Source organism: Doryrhamphus excisus, linkage group LG2, assembly GCF_037039965.1.
Source record: "Doryrhamphus excisus strain RoL-2023G ecotype Guam linkage group LG2, RoL_Dexc_Guam_v1.1, whole genome shotgun sequence".
Classification (NCBI taxonomy): Eukaryota; Metazoa; Chordata; class Actinopteri; order Syngnathiformes; family Syngnathidae; genus Doryrhamphus; species Doryrhamphus excisus.
In genome coordinates, this window is record NC_136358.1 from 26,208,512 (window position 1) to 26,230,069 (window position 21,558).

The window sequence follows — 21,558 nt, forward strand, 5'->3', positions numbered from 1 at the left end:
TTACCCAAAGTTATCTACAAATACAGTATGCAGATAATATTAAACGAGATGAGATATATGACCAGTCTTTAGTTAATATGAGGTATTATGGGAATACTTCCCAAACCCCCAAATAACTACAAAAAGGGATATAAATCTAGGAAATATGGGTCATTTTAAAATAACATATAGTTAGAGATCCTACAATTTTTGCATGTTTCATTTTATTTGTGATGCAATTTTTATCCAGACTCCGGTATAAACACAATACAGAGTATAAACACAATACAGAGTATAAACACAACACAGAGTATAAACACAATGTAAATCTATCAGCCCTGAGTTTGCCTTTCAAACATCCAAGCTTGCATGGCTATCATTTGCTTTTAGTATTGTATTTTCTCATTGGCCAATGAGGCAGATGAGACAAATTCTGCCCAGCAACATCGGACTGCAGACCAGTGACATGACCGGGGAAAGAAAAAAAAAATGCAAATCAGCTCATTAAATGAAGACAAAAAAGGCATTATTTGCTATTATTGCTATTTTCACATATTTTATTATTACAAAACATGACACATGAAACAGTAACTGCACATATTGAAATATATTTCATGACCGGAGTGGTGTTGATATACATTGAGTCTCATCTGTATTTCTCAGCCAGCACTGCTGCAAAAGCCGACAGGTACTTGTCCATTGCTGCGTGTAAAACCGGTGTGAAGTCCTCGCCCATGTGAACAGCCAAGGCGACGAGCATACAGTGTGAGAAAAGCTGCAGGGAAGGAAAGTAAAGGAAAAGGAAAGAGACACACATTAATAAAGCGGCGACCAAAAAGCCGTCGGTTATGAGTCACTATAAGTCATTATTCTTTATCACCATGCTCAGTTTTGATGAATAATGTCACAGACATTTGTTTTTTACATATATATTTTTGGACAGTTGGACAATATTGCTATATTGGTTTTCAGCAAAAAAGCCAATATCTGATATCCCTAGTAATGATATCCTTTGCAAATATATAGAGCATTTATTAAATAAGCTGATGGAAAAATGGATAAAATTGTCTATGAATTGCATAAAGCATAATATATTTCAAAATGATCCCTAGCTTTTGAGCGACGGAGTATTTGGGCCACATTGGAAAAAAAATCTGTAAATTTGTAAACTTACTAGAATTTAAGTCATAAAATTAAATTCCAAAATTAGATTTTGGTAATAAAGTTGTAAATTTACACCTTTAAAAATAATTGGAGATTTTGAGAATAAAGTAGTAAATTTACAAGAATAAAGCTGTAAAGCACAAAAAAGTTGTAAATTTATGTAATTTTTAAAAAAATTCGAAAATTAAGTCATACATTTTTGGCGTAATTCTCATAAAAACTCATAATATTATTAGAATAAAGTTGTAAATTTATGTTTTTAAAAAAATTGTAGATTATGAAAATAAAGTCATAAATTTACACCGTAATTCTCTCGGAAAAACTTGTCATATTATGAGAATAAAGTCGTAAATTTACATCTTTAAACACAATAATTGCAGATTTTTGAGAATAAATTAGAAAATTCACGAGAATAAATCTGTAAAGTCTTTTAGATTGTAGATTTAAATCATCTTAAGCGTGCATTTTTTAGTAATAAGTAGTGAGTTGGTGGACTGAGACACGCTGTCATCGTAAACATATCCTGCCAGTCTAAAGTCGCCCAGACACCTTGAAGTTTCTGGGGTGTATCCGAAGCAGGTAGGCATGGAAGGTCTGCAGAGGAGCCAGCGTCACTGTCAGTTGACTGATGTCTTGGGCTCCCTCGGCGATAGCCAGGACGATCTTCTTCCCGTGGGAGAAAAGGTGGGCGGAGCCTGGGCTAATGTCTAGATGGGAAAAGTATGTCTTGGTGCCCGGGATGGTTGCAAACATTCTTGAAAACACACAAGCAAATCAAATGTAATGAAGTGTAATACATTGTAAAAGAATCATAAGAAAAGGGAGCTAATGCTAACGAAACATCACACATCTTGAACTAAATATGAGCATGTAGTCATCCGAGATTAAGATTATGATAAAGACACTTTTCTTCAAGTACAAGCTAGTCAAGCAATGTCCAGTTCGAGTGTCTTTAACTGTTCAAGCTGTTAACTGTTCCATGCATCAGAGCACACCAAACCAATTATATATTATATTATATTATATTAACATTACCTCAACAGCATTTACCTTTTGGTCACAAGTAAGTGGATTGAACCTACCTAATCAAAGCGTCAGATCCAATATATTGAGCCACAGGAATCAGCCCTCGCCACACATCTGCAAGTAGTTCTTTCTCCTTCTGGGACAGCATTGCAAGCCAATGCACATGGGAAAAAAAGGGATTTGTCACCGGCTATCAAAACCGAGAAGTCTATAGTGTTAATCAACCATCTTATCCTCAAGTAAAAAGTGTAAAATGATAGAGATGATCAATAATTTCCTTCTTTCTGAGGTAAACTATGAGTAGTGGTAAAGGGTGGACACCAGTGGGGGTGTTTTCCCTCCCCTGTGTTATCGAACAACAACAGAGGGAGGGTGGGGGAGTAGCACAACCTCTTTGCTATCTTTTGCATGACGTGAGTCACTCTGCATATAGCTTCTATAGCATGACTGGGACTCAAACAGCTGGAGAGGGCTTTTCCCAAGATTGGCATCTCCACTCCCCAGTCCAGGGACCACCATGACTGGCCCAATACACTCCCCAGTCCAGGGACCACCACGACTGGCCCAATACACTCCTCAGTCCAGGGACCACCACTACTGGCCCAATACACTCCCCAGTCCAGGGACCACCACTACTGGCCCAATCCACTCCCCAATCCAGGAACCACCACTACTGGCCCAATACACTCCCCAGTCCAGGGACCACCACTACTGGCCCAATCCACTCCCCAATCCAGGAACCACCACTACTGGCCCAATCCACTCCTCAGTCCAGGGACCTCCATGACTGGCCCAATTCACTCCCCAGTCCAAGGACCACCACTACTGGCCCAATACACTCCCCAGTCCAGGGACCTCCATGACTGGCCCAATACAGTCCCCAGTCCAGGGACCTCCATGACTGGCCCAATACACTCCCCAGTCCAGGGACCACCACTACTGGCCCAATCCACTCCCCAATCCAGGAACCACCACTACTGGCCCAATTCACTCCCCAGTCCAAGGACCACCACTACTGGCCCAATACACTCCCCAGTCCAAGGACCACCACTACTGGCCCAATACACTCCCCAGTCCAGGGACTTCCATGACTGGCCCAATACACTCCCCAGTCCAGGGACCACCACTACTGGCCCAATCCACTCCCCAATCCAGGAACCACCACTACTGGCCCAATCCACTCCTCAGTCCAGGGACCTCCATGACTGGCCCAATTCACTCCCCAGTCCAAGGACCACCACTACTGGCCCAATACACTCCCCAGTCCAGGGACCTCCATGACTGGCCCAATACAGTCCCCAGTCCAGGGACCTCCATGACTGGCCCAATACACTCCCCAGTCCAGGGACCACCACTACTGGCCCAATCCACTCCCCAATCCAGGAACCACCACTACTGGCCCAATTCACTCCCCAGTCCAAGGACCACCACTACTGGCCCAATACACTCCCCAGTCCAAGGACCACCACTACTGGCCCAATACACTCCCCAGTCCAGGGACTTCCATGACTGGCCCAATACACTCACCAGTCCAGGGACCACCACTACTGGCCCAATACACTCCCCAGTCCAAGGACCACCACTACTGGCTCAATACACTCCTCAGTCCAGGGACCACTACTACTGGCCCAATCCACTCCTCAGTCCAGGGACCACTACTACTGGCCCAATCCACTCCTCAGTCCAGGGACCACCACTACTGGCCCAATCCACTCCCCAGTCCAGGGACCACCACTACTGGCCCAATCCACTCCCCAGTCCAGGGACCACCACTACTGGCCCAATCCACTCCTCAGTCCAGGGACCACTACTACTGGCCCAATCCACTCCTCAGTCCAGGGACCACCACTACTGGCCCAATCCACTCCCCAGTCCAGGGACCACCACTACTGGCCCAATCCACTCCCCAGTCCAGGGACCACCACTACTGGCCCAATCCACTCCCCAGTCCAGGGACCACCACTACTGGCCCTGTCCACAGTTCATGAGTTCCCTCCAGAAGTGTTTGTCACATTGTCGTATTCATCAATGACAACACAAGCAAACACTAACACATTAAGTAAGAAAGTAATTGAGATGTATTACTCTGGAAAAGGTTATAAAGCCATTTATAAAGCTTTGGGACTCCAGCCAACCACAGTGAGAGCCATTATCCACAAATGGAACAGTGATGAACCTTCCCAGGAGTGGCCGGCCAACCAAAATGACCCCAAGAGCGCAGCGACGAGTCATCCAAGAGGTCACAAAAGACCCCACGACAGCATCCAAAGAACTGGGCAAAAACAGCCTGCATGTCAAAGTTCCAAGACCAAAACCACTGCTGAACCAAAACAACATTAAAGGCTTGTCTCAATTTTGCAAGAAAATCTTGATGATGCCCACCCAAGACCTCTGGGAACTACTCCTTGGTCTGACAAGAAATAAGCTGACCGCTTTATGCCGCTTTACAGAAAAGAACATCACACCAACAGTAAAATATGGTGGTGGTAGTGTGATGGTGTGGGCTGTTTTGCTGATTCAGGACCTGGAAGACTTGCTGGGATAAATGGAAAATTAGCATGTAGCAAGTTTGCTACAAGCAAACTATACAAGCCAGATAGGCATACTATTACTTAAGTGTGAGTATTTTCACAAGGAGTTGTACTATCATCACAATACATTGCCAGAAATGGAATCATATTGTTTTACAGCATGTACATACATATTTTACAGGCAAGTTTGTCATGTTTTTGTATTAGCGTTTATATATTAGCTATATATATATTTAAAATTTATATAAATAATCTAGTATTTCCACCCACATCCGCTAGAGGGCACCATAACATCCAAAACAGAGAAAGGGTCTGGTACTAGGATGTTTTTGACTGATAAAGTTTGTCAGCTGCTGCTATCTCCAAAGCTGCAGGGTGTGAGACCTGCAGCAGGCCTCTGATAATGTTGGACACGCTAATGACTGCATTAATGACTGCATATTTACATGCCAATTATTTTTATCAATAATTCACACACCACGCAGACGTACTATGAGTCAGGAGTTTTGGTGCCAATGTTTAACTTTTGATGAGCTTAGCCAACATGTAAAATGACACCATATTATGTATTTTTAATTTGTATCCATTATTACAAGCATGGTCTTCATTTGGTTTTTTGTCAGGTATTCAGAAGTGGACTTGCTGGTGTGTTTTGGATCATTGTTCTGCTGCAGAACCCAAGTTGATTTCAGATTGAGGTCAACATCAGATTTTTGTTAGACAGAATTTATGTTGAAACATTTAGCAGTGACTTACATTTTGTGTTTATTCATGCCTTCATTTTAAAATGCTTTTATTATATGCAGAAAAATATAAGCACTTCATATGTGTTATATACTTTGGTTAAGTCTTTTTAAAAGTCAACTTTTTAAAATAATTATACATGATTCCAATACAATAATATACAACCAATGCGACTCACAAAGCAGCAAAGTTAATAAAACACAACATTTGAGTCACTGTTAAAACATTTGTACATAACATCTTTGAAGGCTTCTTTTGTGCATGATGTTTACCTCCAAGAAAGAAAGAAAAAAATTACAGCTCGCTCTGAAGGCTCCAAATGGGAGTTGTCCTCTTCATTTTAGGAATGGCACCATTTATGACACACATGTCCAGTATTCGACCCACGTGGGTCAAAGCAGGTTGGCGTTCAGGTCGTACTTCTCGCAAAATTTGTCCGTGATTGGGATGCAGGTGAGGTACTCGCACCAATCGCACTTCACAGGATAAACATAGAAAAGCACGGCCAAGGCGGAGAGGAGACCGAGGAACACCAGCAGGAATACGCAGATCTGGACCCTCTTGCGGTACATATCTAAGCGGCCAAAGCTGGAAAGACAATAAAAGATAAAACAGTCGTAAATTACATGAAATGAGGTCACACTCACACTCTTTGAATGACACTCTGCTTGGGGCCCAATTCACACCTAAAGCATGGTACTTTGGACTAGTAGACAATACTTTTATGTGGAAAAACAGTGCCATCTTGTGGTGAAAATATAGTAATGCCAGATTTCACCAAGACATAAAAGTGATGGAAAAAAGGTATAGAATAAAAATTAAAGGAATAAAAGGAAAATGGAATGAAACTATCATGGCAGACTACTGCTGGAGTTTGATACGGGAATCTTCTGATAATCATCTGCTAAATCTGGCCCCTGGTTCACCTACCTGATGTATGGCAAAAAGGCAAAGGATAGGAAAAATCCTGAGACAAAACCACAGATGTGGGCAAAGTTGTCAATCCAGGGAAGCAAGCCAAAAGAGAAGAAGAACACGGAGATGGCTGACAGCTTCCCAAACGCCCGCCATGGCCTCTCAAGGATCTGCCAGCTCTGAAAGAGCTCCACAAAGAGACACGCCAGGATGCCAAACTGACTACCAGCAGGGCCCACCTAGGAGAGACGCAGGACAACCAGGGAGGTGGGGAGGGAAATTAATTAACAAAAAAAATAATTACATTAAAAAAAAATGCAAAAATTAAAAAATCATCAGTAATCAGCAGAAATAAATAGATAATAATTTACCAGAATAAAGACAAATTATGAAGACAAAAAATTAATACTCTAACACAGTCTCAAACACGCGGCCCGCAGGACATGAGTTTGAGGCCCCCGCCTTGATATGAAAGTTTAATGTTAGTGCGGCCCGCGCAAGTTTGATATGGATGCTGTATGGTATCATGTACCCAGAAAAAATTATTACGTTTGATTAATGTTCATGTTAAAGGTTAAATAACTGTTAATAGTTATCCTCCCTATCCGTGTGGAAGTGGTAAGTTTTTGGCTATTTAAGTTTAAAGGAAATAACTTGAAGGCTACCATTTAGGTCGCTAGCTCTCTAGTTTGCGAGTTAGCATGTGTCTCAAGACCCTGCAGTTGCGCAATATGTTGTAAATAAAAAGAGTATAAATGTGAACATTTGACTCATTTCATACCTCCGCCCTGTAGGGCAGAAATATGGCCGAAGCCAAGTTGCCTGTGATGCCACTCAGCATGTAGATGATGGAGATTCTCAGCCAGCCAGCCAGCTTCTCCAGATCTCTGAGGATGGTCATTTGGAATAACACCGACACCACACAATGTAGGATCCTATGAAAGGAAGGAAGACACAACTTCAAAACCCCAAATACTTCCATGCACTTCATATCAGACATCTTGATGACACAGTTAGGTCACCCAGCATGAAGAAAGAGGGCCAGCCAGAGTCGGGAGAACTGGTCTGGGATTTCTGGGTTGAGGAAAGGAAGTAGTCCGCATACATCATCCATGCAGGCAACCTAGTGGAGAATAAAAGGATGGATGGCTGATTGTGTGGTACATCTGACATCTTACTATTTCCCGCCGTTTTTTCACCAGTAACCCACAAACGTTGCTGAGATTGAAGTTCAAGATGTCCGCCATGTGCTGGTGAAAAGTATGAACTATATAAGACATTGTATTTGCAGATATGGCTTATGGCAATTTTGCCACTTTGGCGCTTGAAGGGTTAAAAAATATTTCATATGTGTGTGTGTGTGTGTGTGTGTGTGTGTGTTACCTGTGAGCAGAGAGTGGCTTCTTCATGGAAGTGGCCGTGCATAAATTCACAATACTCTCTGGAAGTGATTTCACACCTGTATAAAAATTAATATTAACATTATTGATGATGATAATAATACTTAAAAATCACAACTATAATAGTAATAATAATATAACTATAATAACAATTACACAATAATGATGACATTAAAGATAATACTACTACTAATAGGAAAACAAATACTCCTCCTACTATTAATTATAATAATAATAATATTACAGTTCATATTAATATAATTTAATAAGAATTAATTAATTCATTCATTTTCTACCGCTTATCGTCACGAGGGTCGCTGGGGGTGCTGGAGCCTATCCCAGCTGTCACCCTGGACTGGTGGCCAGCCAATCACAGGGCACATATAGACAAACAACCATTCACACTCACATTCATACCTATGGACAATTTGGAGTGGCTAATTAACCTAGCATGTTTTTGGAATGTGGGAGGAAACCGGAAACATGCAAACTCCACACAGAGATGGCCGAGGGTGGAATTGAACCTGGGTCTCCTAGCTGTGAGGTCTGCGCGCTAACCACTCGAACACCGTGCAGCCCGTTAATAAGAATTCTAATACTAAATATGAAAAATGAAAGCTACTATTATGAGTGTATACTTACCGTCCTTTGGTTCCGATGCAGCAGGGCCGGCCCGTGATGGTACAGTCGATGTGGGGCAGGTTGGTGTGATTCCCAAAATTGTATCTTGTGCAAATCTGCGCATCAAACATGAATGTTGGCTCTACTGAATAATGATCTGTACCCAATGTACTTTATAGTACAGTACAGTACAGTACAGTACAGTATAGTACAGGCCTGTTCAACGTGTAATTGCACTCACTGGCCACTTGGTGATGTCTTCAGGCCACTCATGAGGTGAAACAGAGGCAGGCTCCTGACAAATTCTCCAAAACAGAAAGAAAAGGTGATAATATTTATAATATATATACAATTTTTCAATAGGCAATCAGGTGGAGCTGCTATAAAAGAGGCCTACAGCACACAAACTGTGTGTATATTTGCGCTGCTTGCTGTGGGTGCAGCTATTTTGTTTACAATTGTGTGTTTTTTGCTAGTTTAGTTTCATAGAGGGGGGAATATTCCCTCAATCTGTCTCACTTATAGATGGGAAATATCATCAGGAAATGCTCTTTTCTTTTTTTCTCCATGTTCCCTAAGGAACCTTGTAGGTTCTCCATAAATGATGCTTCCTTTTTCACATCCTAAAGCAAAATATACTTCATTTACTATCATTGAAAACGTACACCAGTGTGAATTTACCTGGGGTCCTGATGGCAGACGGCACCGTATTGGCGTGGTTTATTATTCAGATAAGCAGCACTGGAGTGTTGAGGCCACTTTACCCACAATGCCAAGGTGGTCTACAGCAGTGAAAGAAGAGAGAAAATTATATTTTTACTTGAATAATTTATTTGCTCGTTACTGAATCCATGGCAGGCTGCACCGCCGTGGTGTGGTTAGCGTGCAGACCTCACAGCTAGGAGACCCGGGTTAAATTCCACCCTCGGATATCTCTGTGTGCATGTTCTCCCCGTGCATGCGTGGGTTTTTTTCCGGGTACTCCGGTTTCCTCCCACATTCCAAAAACATGCTAGGTTAATTGGCGACTCCAAATTGTCCATAGGTATGAATGTGAGTGTGAATGGTTGTTTGTCTATATGTGCCCTGTGATTGGCTGGCCACCTTAGGTAGGTATTGAAGTCAGATAGGTATTGATCTTGTATTGACATACCGAGCACTCGTCTTGAGAGGTCTGTAAGCAGCCAGAGCGATCGTTCCTCACGCAGCACCCCGACTCTCTCTCTTTAGCCCTCTTCTCCTGGACCAGCCTGTGGATCTCCTGATCCTGACGCATGCATGGGGAGAACTTGGCTCCCAGGTGAATCAACGCCTCCTTGCAGAAACATCAAAAGGATGTTGAGCTTGGTGCAAAGATTATTTGACTTCAGAAGTTCAGTTCGGACTAAGAGACCGACTAAAGGCTCAGGATGTTTTTTGCAGTTCTTTTGCTGATTAAGCAACAATTTATAACATAGTCTTGGACATTTTGACAGTTTTTCACATCTTATGAGAATTTAAGCATCAAAATATTAAGAAATTAAAATAATGAATAAAAATGACTGAAAATGTGAGTTTTTATATTTAGTACATTTCATTTGTTGCAACTGTATTATTTAATTCACAATAAAGCATCATCAGCAAAGCATTCATCATTTTTTCGGTGCATTTCAAACACATGCTATTATTTATTAGTAATAATAGTAGTATTTGTAGCAGAAGTATCATTATTAAGTCAATATTTATAGATTTTTAAGATTTTTAAGATTTTTAAGATTTTTAAGATTTTTAAGATTTTTAAGATTTTTAAGATTTTTAAGATTTTCAAGTTTTTTAAGTTTTTAAAGATTTTATAGATTTTTAAGATTTTATAAGATTTTTAATTATTAAGTGTTTTGTGACTGTTGCACTGGAAAACTTGTTTATAATGTCTATATATAGTTCAAGTTATTGTTTTTTAAAAAAACAAAATTTTCATAATCAACTTCCATATACTGTTGAATACCATTTCAAATGTTTCACTATGTATAAAATTGTATGACAAAGCGGAAAAATAACAATAACTTACTGAACTTGGACCAATCCAGAAATTTTGTTGCTGCACAAATTTCACATTTTCATACACCCCCTTGTTGCGTAACACCTAAAAAAAAAAAAAGTGTTTAAAAATCAGCACTATTGATTCCTGTTGACTCGTTCTCATGATTGCAGGCATGCTGAGAAGTGCTAAACTGACTGAATCAACAGTTTCATGTTGCGAGAAGCCCACAGGAGCGATGCCGTAGATGGCGACAGCCAGAACGGTGATGAGTAAATGCACAAATGTGATCCAGTAGCTGAAGAAAGGCCTGGTGATGACAGTATTAGGAGTATTCGGTATTAATTAAGGCTCCATAATTGATGAGTTATTGTACCTGTGGTCGTCCATGTCTTCAATCTGCCTCTTGACGAAGCTGTCAATGCGCTTGCGGTATGTTCGGTTGGTGAGGCGGTTGACCATGCCGAGCCCGTAAGGCCTCTTCTCTCGGGCGAACAGCTTTTTAACGGGAACGGTGATTCTTTGTCCGCGCTGTTGACTCACCGCGTCTTGATTTAAATGCGCCTTAGGTTGGACTGATGAGCCGTGTTTTGCTTTACGCCATCCTCGCTCTGATGGCCTGTATAGAGAAAACATTCAATGCTTATAGAACAAAAATCAGTTATGTCAACGACTATCATACCAATAAGACGATATCATGAACAATATGATGCTTAGTGCAGTTCTGTGCTTAACTGAATGACTTTCTAGGTTGCTGATTTGGCTCACATTGAATCCGTGGCGGCTCCGGGTCTGATCCAGTCCGGTTTACCTCAAAGTGCCAATCAACACTGACTCCAGTAGAAGCTACAATGCACGCTAGTGTGAGCCTACAACAGAGATTTCAGTCTTGCGGAATGCTTTCGGCGGCCGCAAGGGATTGATTATGCCGGGGTTATTTTTATTTTTATTTTTATTTTTATTTTTATTTTTATTTTTATTTTTATTTTTATTTTTATTTTTATTTTTATTTTTATTTTTATTTTTATTTTTATTTTTATTTTTATTTTTATTTTTATTTTTATTTTTATTTTTATTTTTATTTTTATTTTTATGCCTTCATTCGTCCCTCAGTGAGGAAATTTGTATTGCACAGCAGCAAGAGTACAGAGTCAGTTAAGCAGTACAAAATACCCAATATAGAAAAATAAACAATATAAACAACCCAAGTATTAACAAAATCAACAGTTTTTCCCAGAGTTATATACAATACAGTATGTAAATAATATGAAACGAGATGAGATATATGACCAGTCTATACACCGAGATCTTGTTAGAGAGTTAATATGAGGCATTATGGAAATACTTCACATAGAACTTAGTATATTGCATTTAGAGCCCTTAGTATTTACTATTATAGTACTACAATATATGATTATAGTATTGACTGTCAAAGACCCCCTGTGACTGTGAACATAAGCGGTACTGAAAATATACGCTACTGTCCACTTATCTCAATTTACATACTCTGTTGTTGTCCCGCAAAAACTCACAGCATCAGGTGACTCCTCTCCAGTTCGTATCTATCCAACGCACTTCCTGTCAGATCACCCTCATCGACCATTTGACATGCAGCCTCTGATGCCGTCTCAAAAACCTCATCGGCGTAGCTGGACAGTTCATCCTGCAGACCTTCCTAAGCAGACAGAAATAAAGTCATAAAAGTCATCTATCTAACAGGGCGAGGATGTACAGCGATTACTTCGGTGAAGAAAGATGTATCCAGATCATCAGGGAAGTCCACATGGTCGTCTTGAAAGAAACTGGGGGGCAGGAAACTCCGCATTCGACGCCGACCTGTGGTGCTTTCAGCGACTGTGCGGCCCTGTACGGTACATAGTGTACATGAAGGGATTGAACCGTTAAGCATAGACAGTATTTTCTTAAGGTTAGTGTGTCTGATGGAGAGCATCAAAGTGGACCATCTGCTGGTTAAAACCTCTGAAGATACGGTCAATGATGCATATAAAAGCATAAGAATACGTGAAAGTAGGTCAGTATGTAGTACATAACAGGCCTATGCATACATAAACACAAATGGTAAATGGAGTGATTTGACTAAAACGTGTAATCCAAATAGCAGAAGAATTCACTTTCATTAGTGCTGCCGCAGCTTTAAGGCTCATGACAGCGACGGACTCCCGTTTGCGTCGCCGTGGCATCCTGCTGAGGGCTGATCGAGAGCTGGAAAAGGAGCAGAGAGAGGCGCCACACGGGGTGACAGGAGTCGGCAGGACGCTGAAGTCTACCTCTTCCGCCAAACGGAAGGCACGACCCCGAGCCAGGGGGTCCACAATCTGTGTATGCACACAAAAATATAATATGTTTCATGTTGGATTTAAAGTTGAATTGAGGATCCATGAAGTTAAGAGAATGAAGAAGAAACGATGACTCTTTTTGTGGTCAAAAGAGGCTCATGCAATGCCCTACCCTCTGCATGCCATAGCGATGGTGACCGGGGTGTTGGGGTGGAAAGTAAAGGGGAGGAGGGGTCTCGGTACTGGCCAGGGAGATGTTGTCCTGGCTGGGTAGCTCCATACTCCTCATCACCTGAGCCTTCAGACCACCGTAGAGTTGGCTGCAGTGCTGCAGGCTCTTCCTCCTCCATCGCTGGGTGCTGTCGCTGTCCTTGCTCACCCCAAACCAGTCTGCTGTACCCCTGAATGCAGGGAGGACTCCATGAAATGAGGACGCAAAGCCCGAGCGGTAACAGTTAAATGTGCTCCAGTGCTGAAGGGTTGAAAGATCCTGACATCAGGATCAAGTTCCTCGTCATTATGCTGGAAAACCCCATTCCCGACCCACGTTCTCATCCAAGATTCTATGGTCCGTGGTTGTTTACCTGCATAAAATTCCTGAGCAAACAAACATGTGCTGCCAATTCGGTAATCTGGTAGACTTGGATGAGCCCACATGGGCAAGCATGATGCATGCATGATGCCTGGATTAGCCTGCTGCTGTATTTAATGTCATTGTTACTTAATTTTGTACTCCTATTCATGACAGGAATAGATTACATGTGTCCAGCAAGGTGGTGGACAATCAGGTGGTGACGTGGATTATGATGAGCCGTCCAGTGGGCCCTGTGCTTTTAAAGGCAATAAGAGGCGTTCATTTGATTGGCTAAGATGTTATTCATTCATTCATTCATTCATTCATTCATTCATTCATTCATTCATTTTCTACCGCTTCTCCTCACAGAGATCGCGAGAGTGCTGGAGCCTGTACACCCTGGACTGGTCGCCAGCCAATCACAGGGCACATATAGACAAACAACCATTCACACTCACATTCACACCTATGGACAATTTGGAGTCGCCAATCAACCGGAGTCTCCAGAGAAAACCCACGCATGCACAGGGGAGAACATGCAAACTCCACACAGAGATGGCCGAGGGTGGGATTCAACTCGGGTCTCCTAGCTGTGAGGCCTGCGTCCTAACCACTCGACCACCGTGCAGCCCTACTAAGACGTTGTGTTGAGTAAAATGTGTCCCCATTCAAATGAGCGGTATTCCATTTACATGTCTGTTATTTTGTCATTTTCACACAGAATGTGCCTCATTGAATGTATCTATTAACCTCCAATCAGGTTAAAGAACAAACAACAAGGGTGTGGATTATATTTCTGTTAGTAGAAAAGTCGTGGAGAGTGGCAGTGATTAATATCGGAATATGTCAACATACTGCAAGGATAATTTCATTTGCATTTGCAAATTATGAGATCATAAAAAACAATTTATGTGTGTAAAACCTGCAGTGAGGGGGGGGGGGCACAACAACACAGGCACAAATAAGCACACTTTATAAGGTAATAAGTCAAAGTCTTAGAAAGGGGGCTGGAGGCTTGCAATACCCTGGTACCCACTCCTGGTACCCACTCCTGGTACCCACTCCTGGTACCCACTCCTGGTACTGACTGCTTTGAAATGCAATCAGGGCTAATATCATAACACTTTTGGGAGTTATTCATGCAAGATGTCACCAAATAATGATGTTTTTCATTCACTACTGCCTGAAAATGTTTCCCTTCACTGCCTGTGCATCAATGCCAAACAGACACCTTAGCGCTTCTCTCTGCTGTGTACACATACAGTACACAACACGGTTCAAACCTTAGAGTTGCTTGCTTAAGTGTTCTGTTTTCCAAACACAACCTCTGACAAGGCAGTGTGCTTTAAGTCACTTTTAGTACCAAAAAAAATAGGAACCTTCATGCCTTAATGTGCATCTATCAACTGGGAGACCACACTCCTGAAATGTTTGGAGTGCCGTAATAAACACTGAGACATCATGAAGGAGTCCAGCTGGAGGCGCCTTTTGCAAACAGGGTAAGGAGGAAGCAAAACTAGGATTGCTGTCCTCCTAACTTAGAATGTTGTCAAATTATTATAATAATAATTATAGTAATTAGGACCCGTAATAACATAACATGCAATCTTGATTGCAGCAATCTGCAACATACACACTCAATGAAATAGGTATGCACACATGCACCAACAAGTACACCTTCGCTTGCACGTGATCTAAAATGTAATATACACAAATGCCAGACTAAATTTCAACAATGGTTAAAGCCACCTTGCTCCAGGTTGGTCTGACAGGATATAAACACGACCACATGAGGATAAATCAACCTATTCACGCTATACTTTTTACAGTGACATGATGAAGCTTGTTAAGCAGATAATGTATGTTCATGATTCACTTTAAAAAGATCATGTACGGCAGCCCTCGAGGGTCAGAAAAGCAGAAAAGGAAATCAGGAAAATCAAGAAACATAATGGCCGCGTGTGAATCATCTCAAGGGAGTTGGACCACTTTGCTGTAATAAAGTGAGATCCTGCAGTGCTCTCATTGACCCCCTGATAAAGAAGGCTAATGTACAGGCTTGGGTGAAGTTTACCGATGAAACCATGAATGACTCAGAGAAGTTCTTGGGAGAATGATGACGATGTGGCCGGATGAGACCATAACCGAAATGCTGAATATGACCCCAAGAAGGACATGGAGGTGGAAACATTCTGCTTTGGGACTGTTTCTCTGTTAAGAGTTAAATGAAGACTTGACCGCACTGAGGAACAGAATGTGGCGTTGTAGAATCTGTAGAATCTTGGACTCCGAAGAAAGTTAAGGAATGGGTCAATGATCCCAAACATACATGAAGATCTTGGAGTCTACGGACTTTAATCCCATAGAAAATCTGCGGTAGGAGGAAGTCGAAACTGCTAACTGAAAGGCTTGTCGGTAAACATTGTGAATGAGATTTTCGATTTTTTTCGATCACCTCAAACATTACATCCCTTCAATCCATGTCTTGCATGCTCACCTGTTGACGGAGCCCCAGGAAGGGTCCAGGCTATGGCTCATACCTGCGTCGAGCTGGAAATGTGGAGCTTTTTCACCTCCATTGTCAGCATGCCTAATAAAGTCCTCTATAAATGCCTTCAACCCAGATCCACTGAATCCACACAGATCCACACTGAATATTCCATTAGTGGATTTCCGGTGATGCAAAGGAGGAGATAATCACTACATGCCCACACTTTATGGAACATCCATGTTGGAGCTCATTCAATCAAAGGTTAAAGAAAAGCTGGCGTCATCAATGAAATGAGGAAATCCCAGACCTCCAGCAGCTGGACTCTTTCAGTCCACAATACGCGGAGTGATCCTTCCAGTTCCGACCTTGTTTCTTTTAAATGCGTGAAAGAGAGTGTATGGATGTGGCAGGCCTCCCACTATTCACCCAAAAAGGATCCAACTTCCTGGCAAAAGAACAGGAAGTGTCTCTGTTCCTTGTCAAGTCAATGTGCCTCCCTTTCCAGAGCCCCTCAGCGATACACTATGAATGAAGTCCGTGTGTGTGTGTGTCACTCGCCGTTGTTGTGCAGGAGTGTGTGTAAACATGGGTTCTCCCGCTAACATTCCAGCGTTCCAGAACACGGGACGATTAAAAAGGAGGGCGAGAGAATGGCACACATTAGGAAAGAAAAGTGGGTGGGGTCGGTCTTGCCTGGACATGACACAGACGCACATAAGATGCAGCTTTTTAAAATCACATCACCATTTAGCTTCTCTTATACAGCGAAACCCGCATCAGTCGTACAACATCGACGTGTCGTTTGATTCCCGTAACGTGATCACTCCTCTCGCCAGTTCTTAATAACTACCACCTTGCATAATAGAAATAAGAAGGAAGCCACAAATCCTTCCATCCGTTTTCTATACCGCTTATCCTTACTAGGGTTGTGGGTATGCTGGAGCCTATCCCAGCTGTTTTCCCATGCACGCATAAGGAGAACATGCTAACTCCACACAGAGGTTCAATGGAGAGTGGACCATAATCGTCATCTTGCACCATATAAATAAATACAATAAATACAGGCTGCATGGTGGTTGAGTGTTTAGCGCGCAGACCTCACAGCTAGGAGACCCGAGTTCAATTCCACCCTCGGACATCTCTATGTGGAGTTTTCATGTTCTCCCCGTGCATGCGTGGGTTTTCTCCGGTTTCCTCCCACATTCCAAAAACATGCTAGGTTAATTAGCGACTCCAAATTGTCCATAGGTATGAATGTGAGTGTGAATGGTTGTTTGTCTATATGTGCCCTGTGATTGGCTGGTGACCAGTCAAGGGTGTACCCCGCCTCTCGCTCGAAGACAGCTGGGATAAGCTCCAGCACCCCCGCGACCTTTGTGAGGAAAAGCGGTAGAAAATGAATGAATGAATGAAATACAGGCTGCACGGCGGTCGAGTGGTTAGTGCGCACACCTCACAGCCAGGAGACCAGGGTTCAATTCCACCCTCGGACATCTCTATGTGGAGTTTGCATGTTCTCCCCGTGCATGCGTGGGTTTTCTCCGGGTACTCCCACATTCCAAAAACATGCTAGGTTAATTGGCGACTCAACAACATTAACATGTCATAATCAATGCAAATCGCTCCTCCCGTCAGTCATAAATGATAGCATACACCTTGAGTAACTAAGATAAATAATGTTATTAATAATATTAATTATCCAAAAGGTCAAATTACACATGCTATATACTGTATACAGTATATATGACATTAAAATAATAATCAAAGATGTATTAATACATGCATCTCTCAATAAGCCACCAGTGCTTCTGTAGATTTCTGTACCTGATAATCTGTTTGGGTATCGATGACCGTCGTCGGGTCAGTATTTTGGGAATGCAAGAACGTCTTCGGATAGTAGACACCCTCCGAGGGCACCTCTGACCCTTAGGGGGAATTGTGTTGACTCGCTCAAAGTGCACTTTTCTCTCCCTACACTCTCTTTGTGAAAAAGAAGAAAAGGCAGAAAAAGGGACAATGAAGAAACAAAAGCCAGACATAGTGACATAAGCATTAGAAAAAGAACATTTGCAGATAGGGAACATGAACAGAGAGGAGACAGTGTGTGAGTGTGAGGGTGTGTCTAACCCTTTGGACAGTGTGGAGGACGGCAATCTCGCCAGAGGGGGTCTGAGGTAGTTTTTAGATGTTTCTAAGGCAGCATGGCCGCCCTGAGAGTTTGCTCCTGGCATGCTGACACTGCGTTGGCGTTTTAGTGGCTGCAACAAAACACAAGCTAAGATTAGATGATTAGATTAGAACGTACATAGTTTAGGTCAGGGGTCTCAAACTCAATTTACTTGGGGGCCACTGGAGCTAGGGTCTGGGTGAGACTGGGTTGCATCCGGTTCCCCCGCTCCCTAAAAAACATACAAACTTTTTCAGTGCTTTGGTTCCGATTTTCTACAATAAATGCTCTGATAAAACATTCCACTGTTCTCAATTATCTTAATTTTTATTTTTCTGCACAAAATAAGATGAAAAATAAATAAACAAATCAAGAATCAATCAGTAATAAATAAATATAATAATAATAATAAAACGGCAAATAATAAAAACTCAAGAAACCACATATAGTTGGTGGGTAGACAAATTATTTTTTTCAGATTAAAATGAACAAAGCATTATTAGAGCCCTGTAGACATGACAAAACACGACTATAGTCACATTTATACTCTTTTTATTTACAACATATTGCGCAACTGCAGGGTCTTGAGACACATGCTAACTCGCAAACTAGAGAGCTAGCGACCTAAACGGTAGCCTTCAAGTTATTTCCTCTAAACTTAAATAGCCAAAAACTTACCACTTCCACACGGATAGGGAGGATAACTATTAACAGTTATTTAACCTTTAACATGAACATTAATCAAACGTAATAATTTTTTCTGGGTACATGATACCATACAGCATCCATATCAAATTCACACCCCTAGTGCACGCGTGTGCGTGTGTGCATGTGCTAAAATGCACAACTGTCTGCACACTATACGCCTCCACGCTCTCTCACTTCCTTCTTCCTGTCATGTGTGATTTCATGCACATGATCTCTGCCAAGCTCTTATCAAATGCACTTCAGCCATCCTTTCCAAAGTGAAAATCCATTAGTGGAGAGTTGCATCATCACCTCTTTTTGCTCGTCGAGCAAACAAATGTAAAAAATGTATAAAAATGTTGTTGGGATCGGGCGTACGAATTCATCAAAATGTATAACTATGTCTTTGGTATTGAATGAGTTAAGGATAACTGCAACCTTGTGTTAACAAAAATAAATAGAATGACTCACAAAGCACTTTGCTCACGCATGGGCATGCAATGTAGATGTGTCATACAATTAATGTCATTACTCCGCCCGACAGTTATGAAGGATAACAGCAGCCTTGCGTGAATACCAATAGGAAAGAATAGCCTTCTGCCAGTTATTCATGATATTAGCCACCTTGCATAATCAAAATAAATAGAATACCGTAACCCATGAATTGTGTTAGACCCAGTTGTGTTTACCTCCTTATAAGTGGACATGTCATCAGGTGTCAGCTGAATGATGGGAATGTCCAGTCTCAGCCATAGTGGCTTCTTGGTGGTGGTTGGCTGGTCCATTCTCATGAACGCCTGCTTTCTGCCTTGCTGGAGAACACAAACATACATTTTCTATTTGATCCGGTGAGCCTCAAACACAACATCAGAACTCTGTTCTTCGTAGACTGACACTTAGACTGCTTGATCTTTTTTTCAGTGAAGGTTTCTTCCACAAACCTACCATAAAGGTCAGGCTACCAGTGACAGTTAAGTCTGTAAGAGTGAGCAACCAAGCAAATTTCACAGAAGTGAAAGCAAAAAAAAGGGGGTTTCCAAAAGAGTTAAAGGGTATTTTTGGTCTGCACATTTACTAGTGTAGGCCTTTATCAGGAAAGGAATGATTAATGTTGATATTTAAAAAAAAAAAAAGATTAAAGACGCACCTTTTTAATCAGGCTTTTAACTAATATTTTTAAACTTTTCTTATGTTTTTATCTGTTTAGTCCTATTTTATGCTCTTAGTCTTCAGCTTTTAACTCCAGTGTTTTGTTTTTATCTTTTTAGTCCTATTTTTTTGCTCTTGGTCTTCAGCTTTTTAACTCCAGTGTTATGTTTTTATCTTTTTAGTCCTATTTTATGCTCTTAGTCTTCAGCTTTTAACTCCAGTGTTTTGTTTTTATCTTTTTAGTCCTATTTTTTTGCTCTTGGTCTTCAGCTTTTAACTCCAGTGTTATGTTTTTATCATTTTAGTCCTATTTTATGCTTTTAGTCTTCAGCTTTTAACTCCAGTGTTTCGTTTTTATCTTTTTAGTCCTATTTTATGCTCTTAGTCTTCAGCTTTTAACTCCAGTGTTTTGTTTTTATCGTTTTAGTCCTATTTTTTTGCTCTTGGTCTTCAGCTTTTAACTCGTGTTATGTTTTTATCTTTTTAGTCCTATTTTATGCTCTTAGTCTTCAGCTTTTTAACTCCAGTGTTATGTTTTTATCTTTTTAGTCCTATTTTATGCTCTTAGTCTTCAGCTTTTAACTCCAGTGTTTTGTTTTTATCTTTTTAGTCCTATTTTATGCTCTTAGTCTTCAGCTTTTAACTCCAGTGTTTTGTTTTTATCTTTTTAGTCCTATTTTTTTGCTCTTGGTCTTCAGCTTTTAACTCCAGTGTTATGTTTTTATCTTTTTAGTCCTATTTTATGCTCTTAGTCTTCAGCTTTTAACTCCAGTGTTATGTTTTTATCTTTTTAGTCCTATTTTATGCTCTTAGTTTTCAGCTTTTAACTCCAGTGTTCCTCCCTCCGTCTGTCGGAGTGCTGGTCCTCCGATGGCACGGCCTGCAGCTCCTCCCAGTGTGGACGGCCCCAAAGGTGGCGTTTCCTTGTTCCTCAGTGCCATGCCATGTCTCCCTACTGTGTGTGATTGTGTGATTGTGTGTGTGTGTGCGTGTGTGTGTGTGGGTCTAGTATGGAGGGTGGGAAGGAGGGGCTTTCTTTTGTTTATTTGTTTTTTCCGTTTATTGTGGAAATTGTTTTAATTCTGTAAAGCACTTTGTGTTGCATGTCTTTGCAGGAAAAATGCTATACAAATAAAGTTGATTTGATTTAACTCTTATATGTGAACTCAAGACCAGTTTTATTATGTATATTGCATCTATACTCTCTCTACAGATACTGAAATATGAAACCACATCCTTTACTTATACTGTGATGCTGACGCTCATACTCTATATGCAAAAGAAACACCGCAGCAGAGAAGCACCTACTTGATACGAGTTCAGTCAGTCTTTTCCCATCTTGGGTTCGGCGTCCAGCCATCCAATTGTCGGTACACGATGTCTCTGATTCTGATTCTTTTACATCTGTGCTTGGATTTTCATGACAGGCAGATTAGAGGATGTAATCTGCGTGGCCCACATGGCATAGCTGCACCAGGGGCTCGTACCTCCGATTGGACAGTGATGCTTTGGTGTATGTTCAACAACACCCAACAGGAAGTGACACATCACATGTAAAAGCTCCTCCATGTCACAGTCATCAAAAGTGACAGTGGCTGACAGACTATGTCAGGAGTTAAATGATAATGTGTTATTATGTTTCACTTGCAATTTCAGTGTAATTACTTCATGTGTGGTTTTACACAGATTAACATTGTTCCTCTATGCTACATGATTTGCCCGCCCGGACTCTATACGCCATAAGTACGCTTCAGCTCACATCTGGGCCAGATGTTACGTGTGTATGTGTGTGTGTT

The 21,558-nt window shown here is 41.4% G+C and overlaps 2 protein-coding genes across 5 annotated transcripts; both read right to left on the bottom strand.

The window, feature by feature from the left end:
* Window positions 1–186: 186 nt before the first annotated feature.
* hbae4 (hemoglobin alpha embryonic-4) lies at window positions 187–2,747 on the bottom strand. The gene is made up of 3 exons (XM_058061878.2): window positions 2,226–2,747; window positions 1,693–1,897; window positions 187–754 (listed from the first exon to the last, which is right to left on the bottom strand). Exons 1-3 carry the CDS (start codon window positions 2,315–2,317, stop codon window positions 626–628), a joined length of 426 nt encoding a protein of 141 aa, XP_057917861.2. The 5' UTR covers window positions 2,318–2,747; the 3' UTR covers window positions 187–625.
* A 2,490-nt stretch (window positions 2,748–5,237) lies between these two features.
* On the bottom strand, window positions 5,238–21,255 carry rhbdf1b (rhomboid 5 homolog 1b (Drosophila)). 4 transcript variants are annotated; one of them, XM_078788995.1, is made up of 21 exons: window positions 21,071–21,255; window positions 19,303–19,425; window positions 18,099–18,158; window positions 17,887–18,017; window positions 17,584–17,739; window positions 12,867–13,095; window positions 12,530–12,733; window positions 12,139–12,261; window positions 11,930–12,072; window positions 10,774–11,016; window positions 10,596–10,707; window positions 10,428–10,502; window positions 9,534–9,695; window positions 9,062–9,162; window positions 8,622–8,685; window positions 8,402–8,496; window positions 7,743–7,818; window positions 7,382–7,482; window positions 7,141–7,294; window positions 6,375–6,598; window positions 5,238–6,032 (listed from the first exon to the last, which is right to left on the bottom strand). In XM_078788995.1, exons 2-21 carry the CDS (start codon window positions 19,402–19,404, stop codon window positions 5,837–5,839), a joined length of 2,751 nt encoding a protein of 916 aa, XP_078645121.1. In that variant the 5' UTR covers window positions 19,405–19,425; window positions 21,071–21,255; the 3' UTR covers window positions 5,238–5,836. The 4 variants fall into 4 exon arrangements, with proteins under 4 accessions (XP_078645121.1, XP_078645122.1, XP_078645123.1 ...); XM_078788996.1 differs by having other exon boundaries at window positions 12,987–13,095; window positions 21,071–21,254; XM_078788997.1 differs by having other exon boundaries at window positions 17,887–18,034; window positions 21,071–21,254.
* Between the last annotated feature and the right edge of the window lie 303 nt (window positions 21,256–21,558).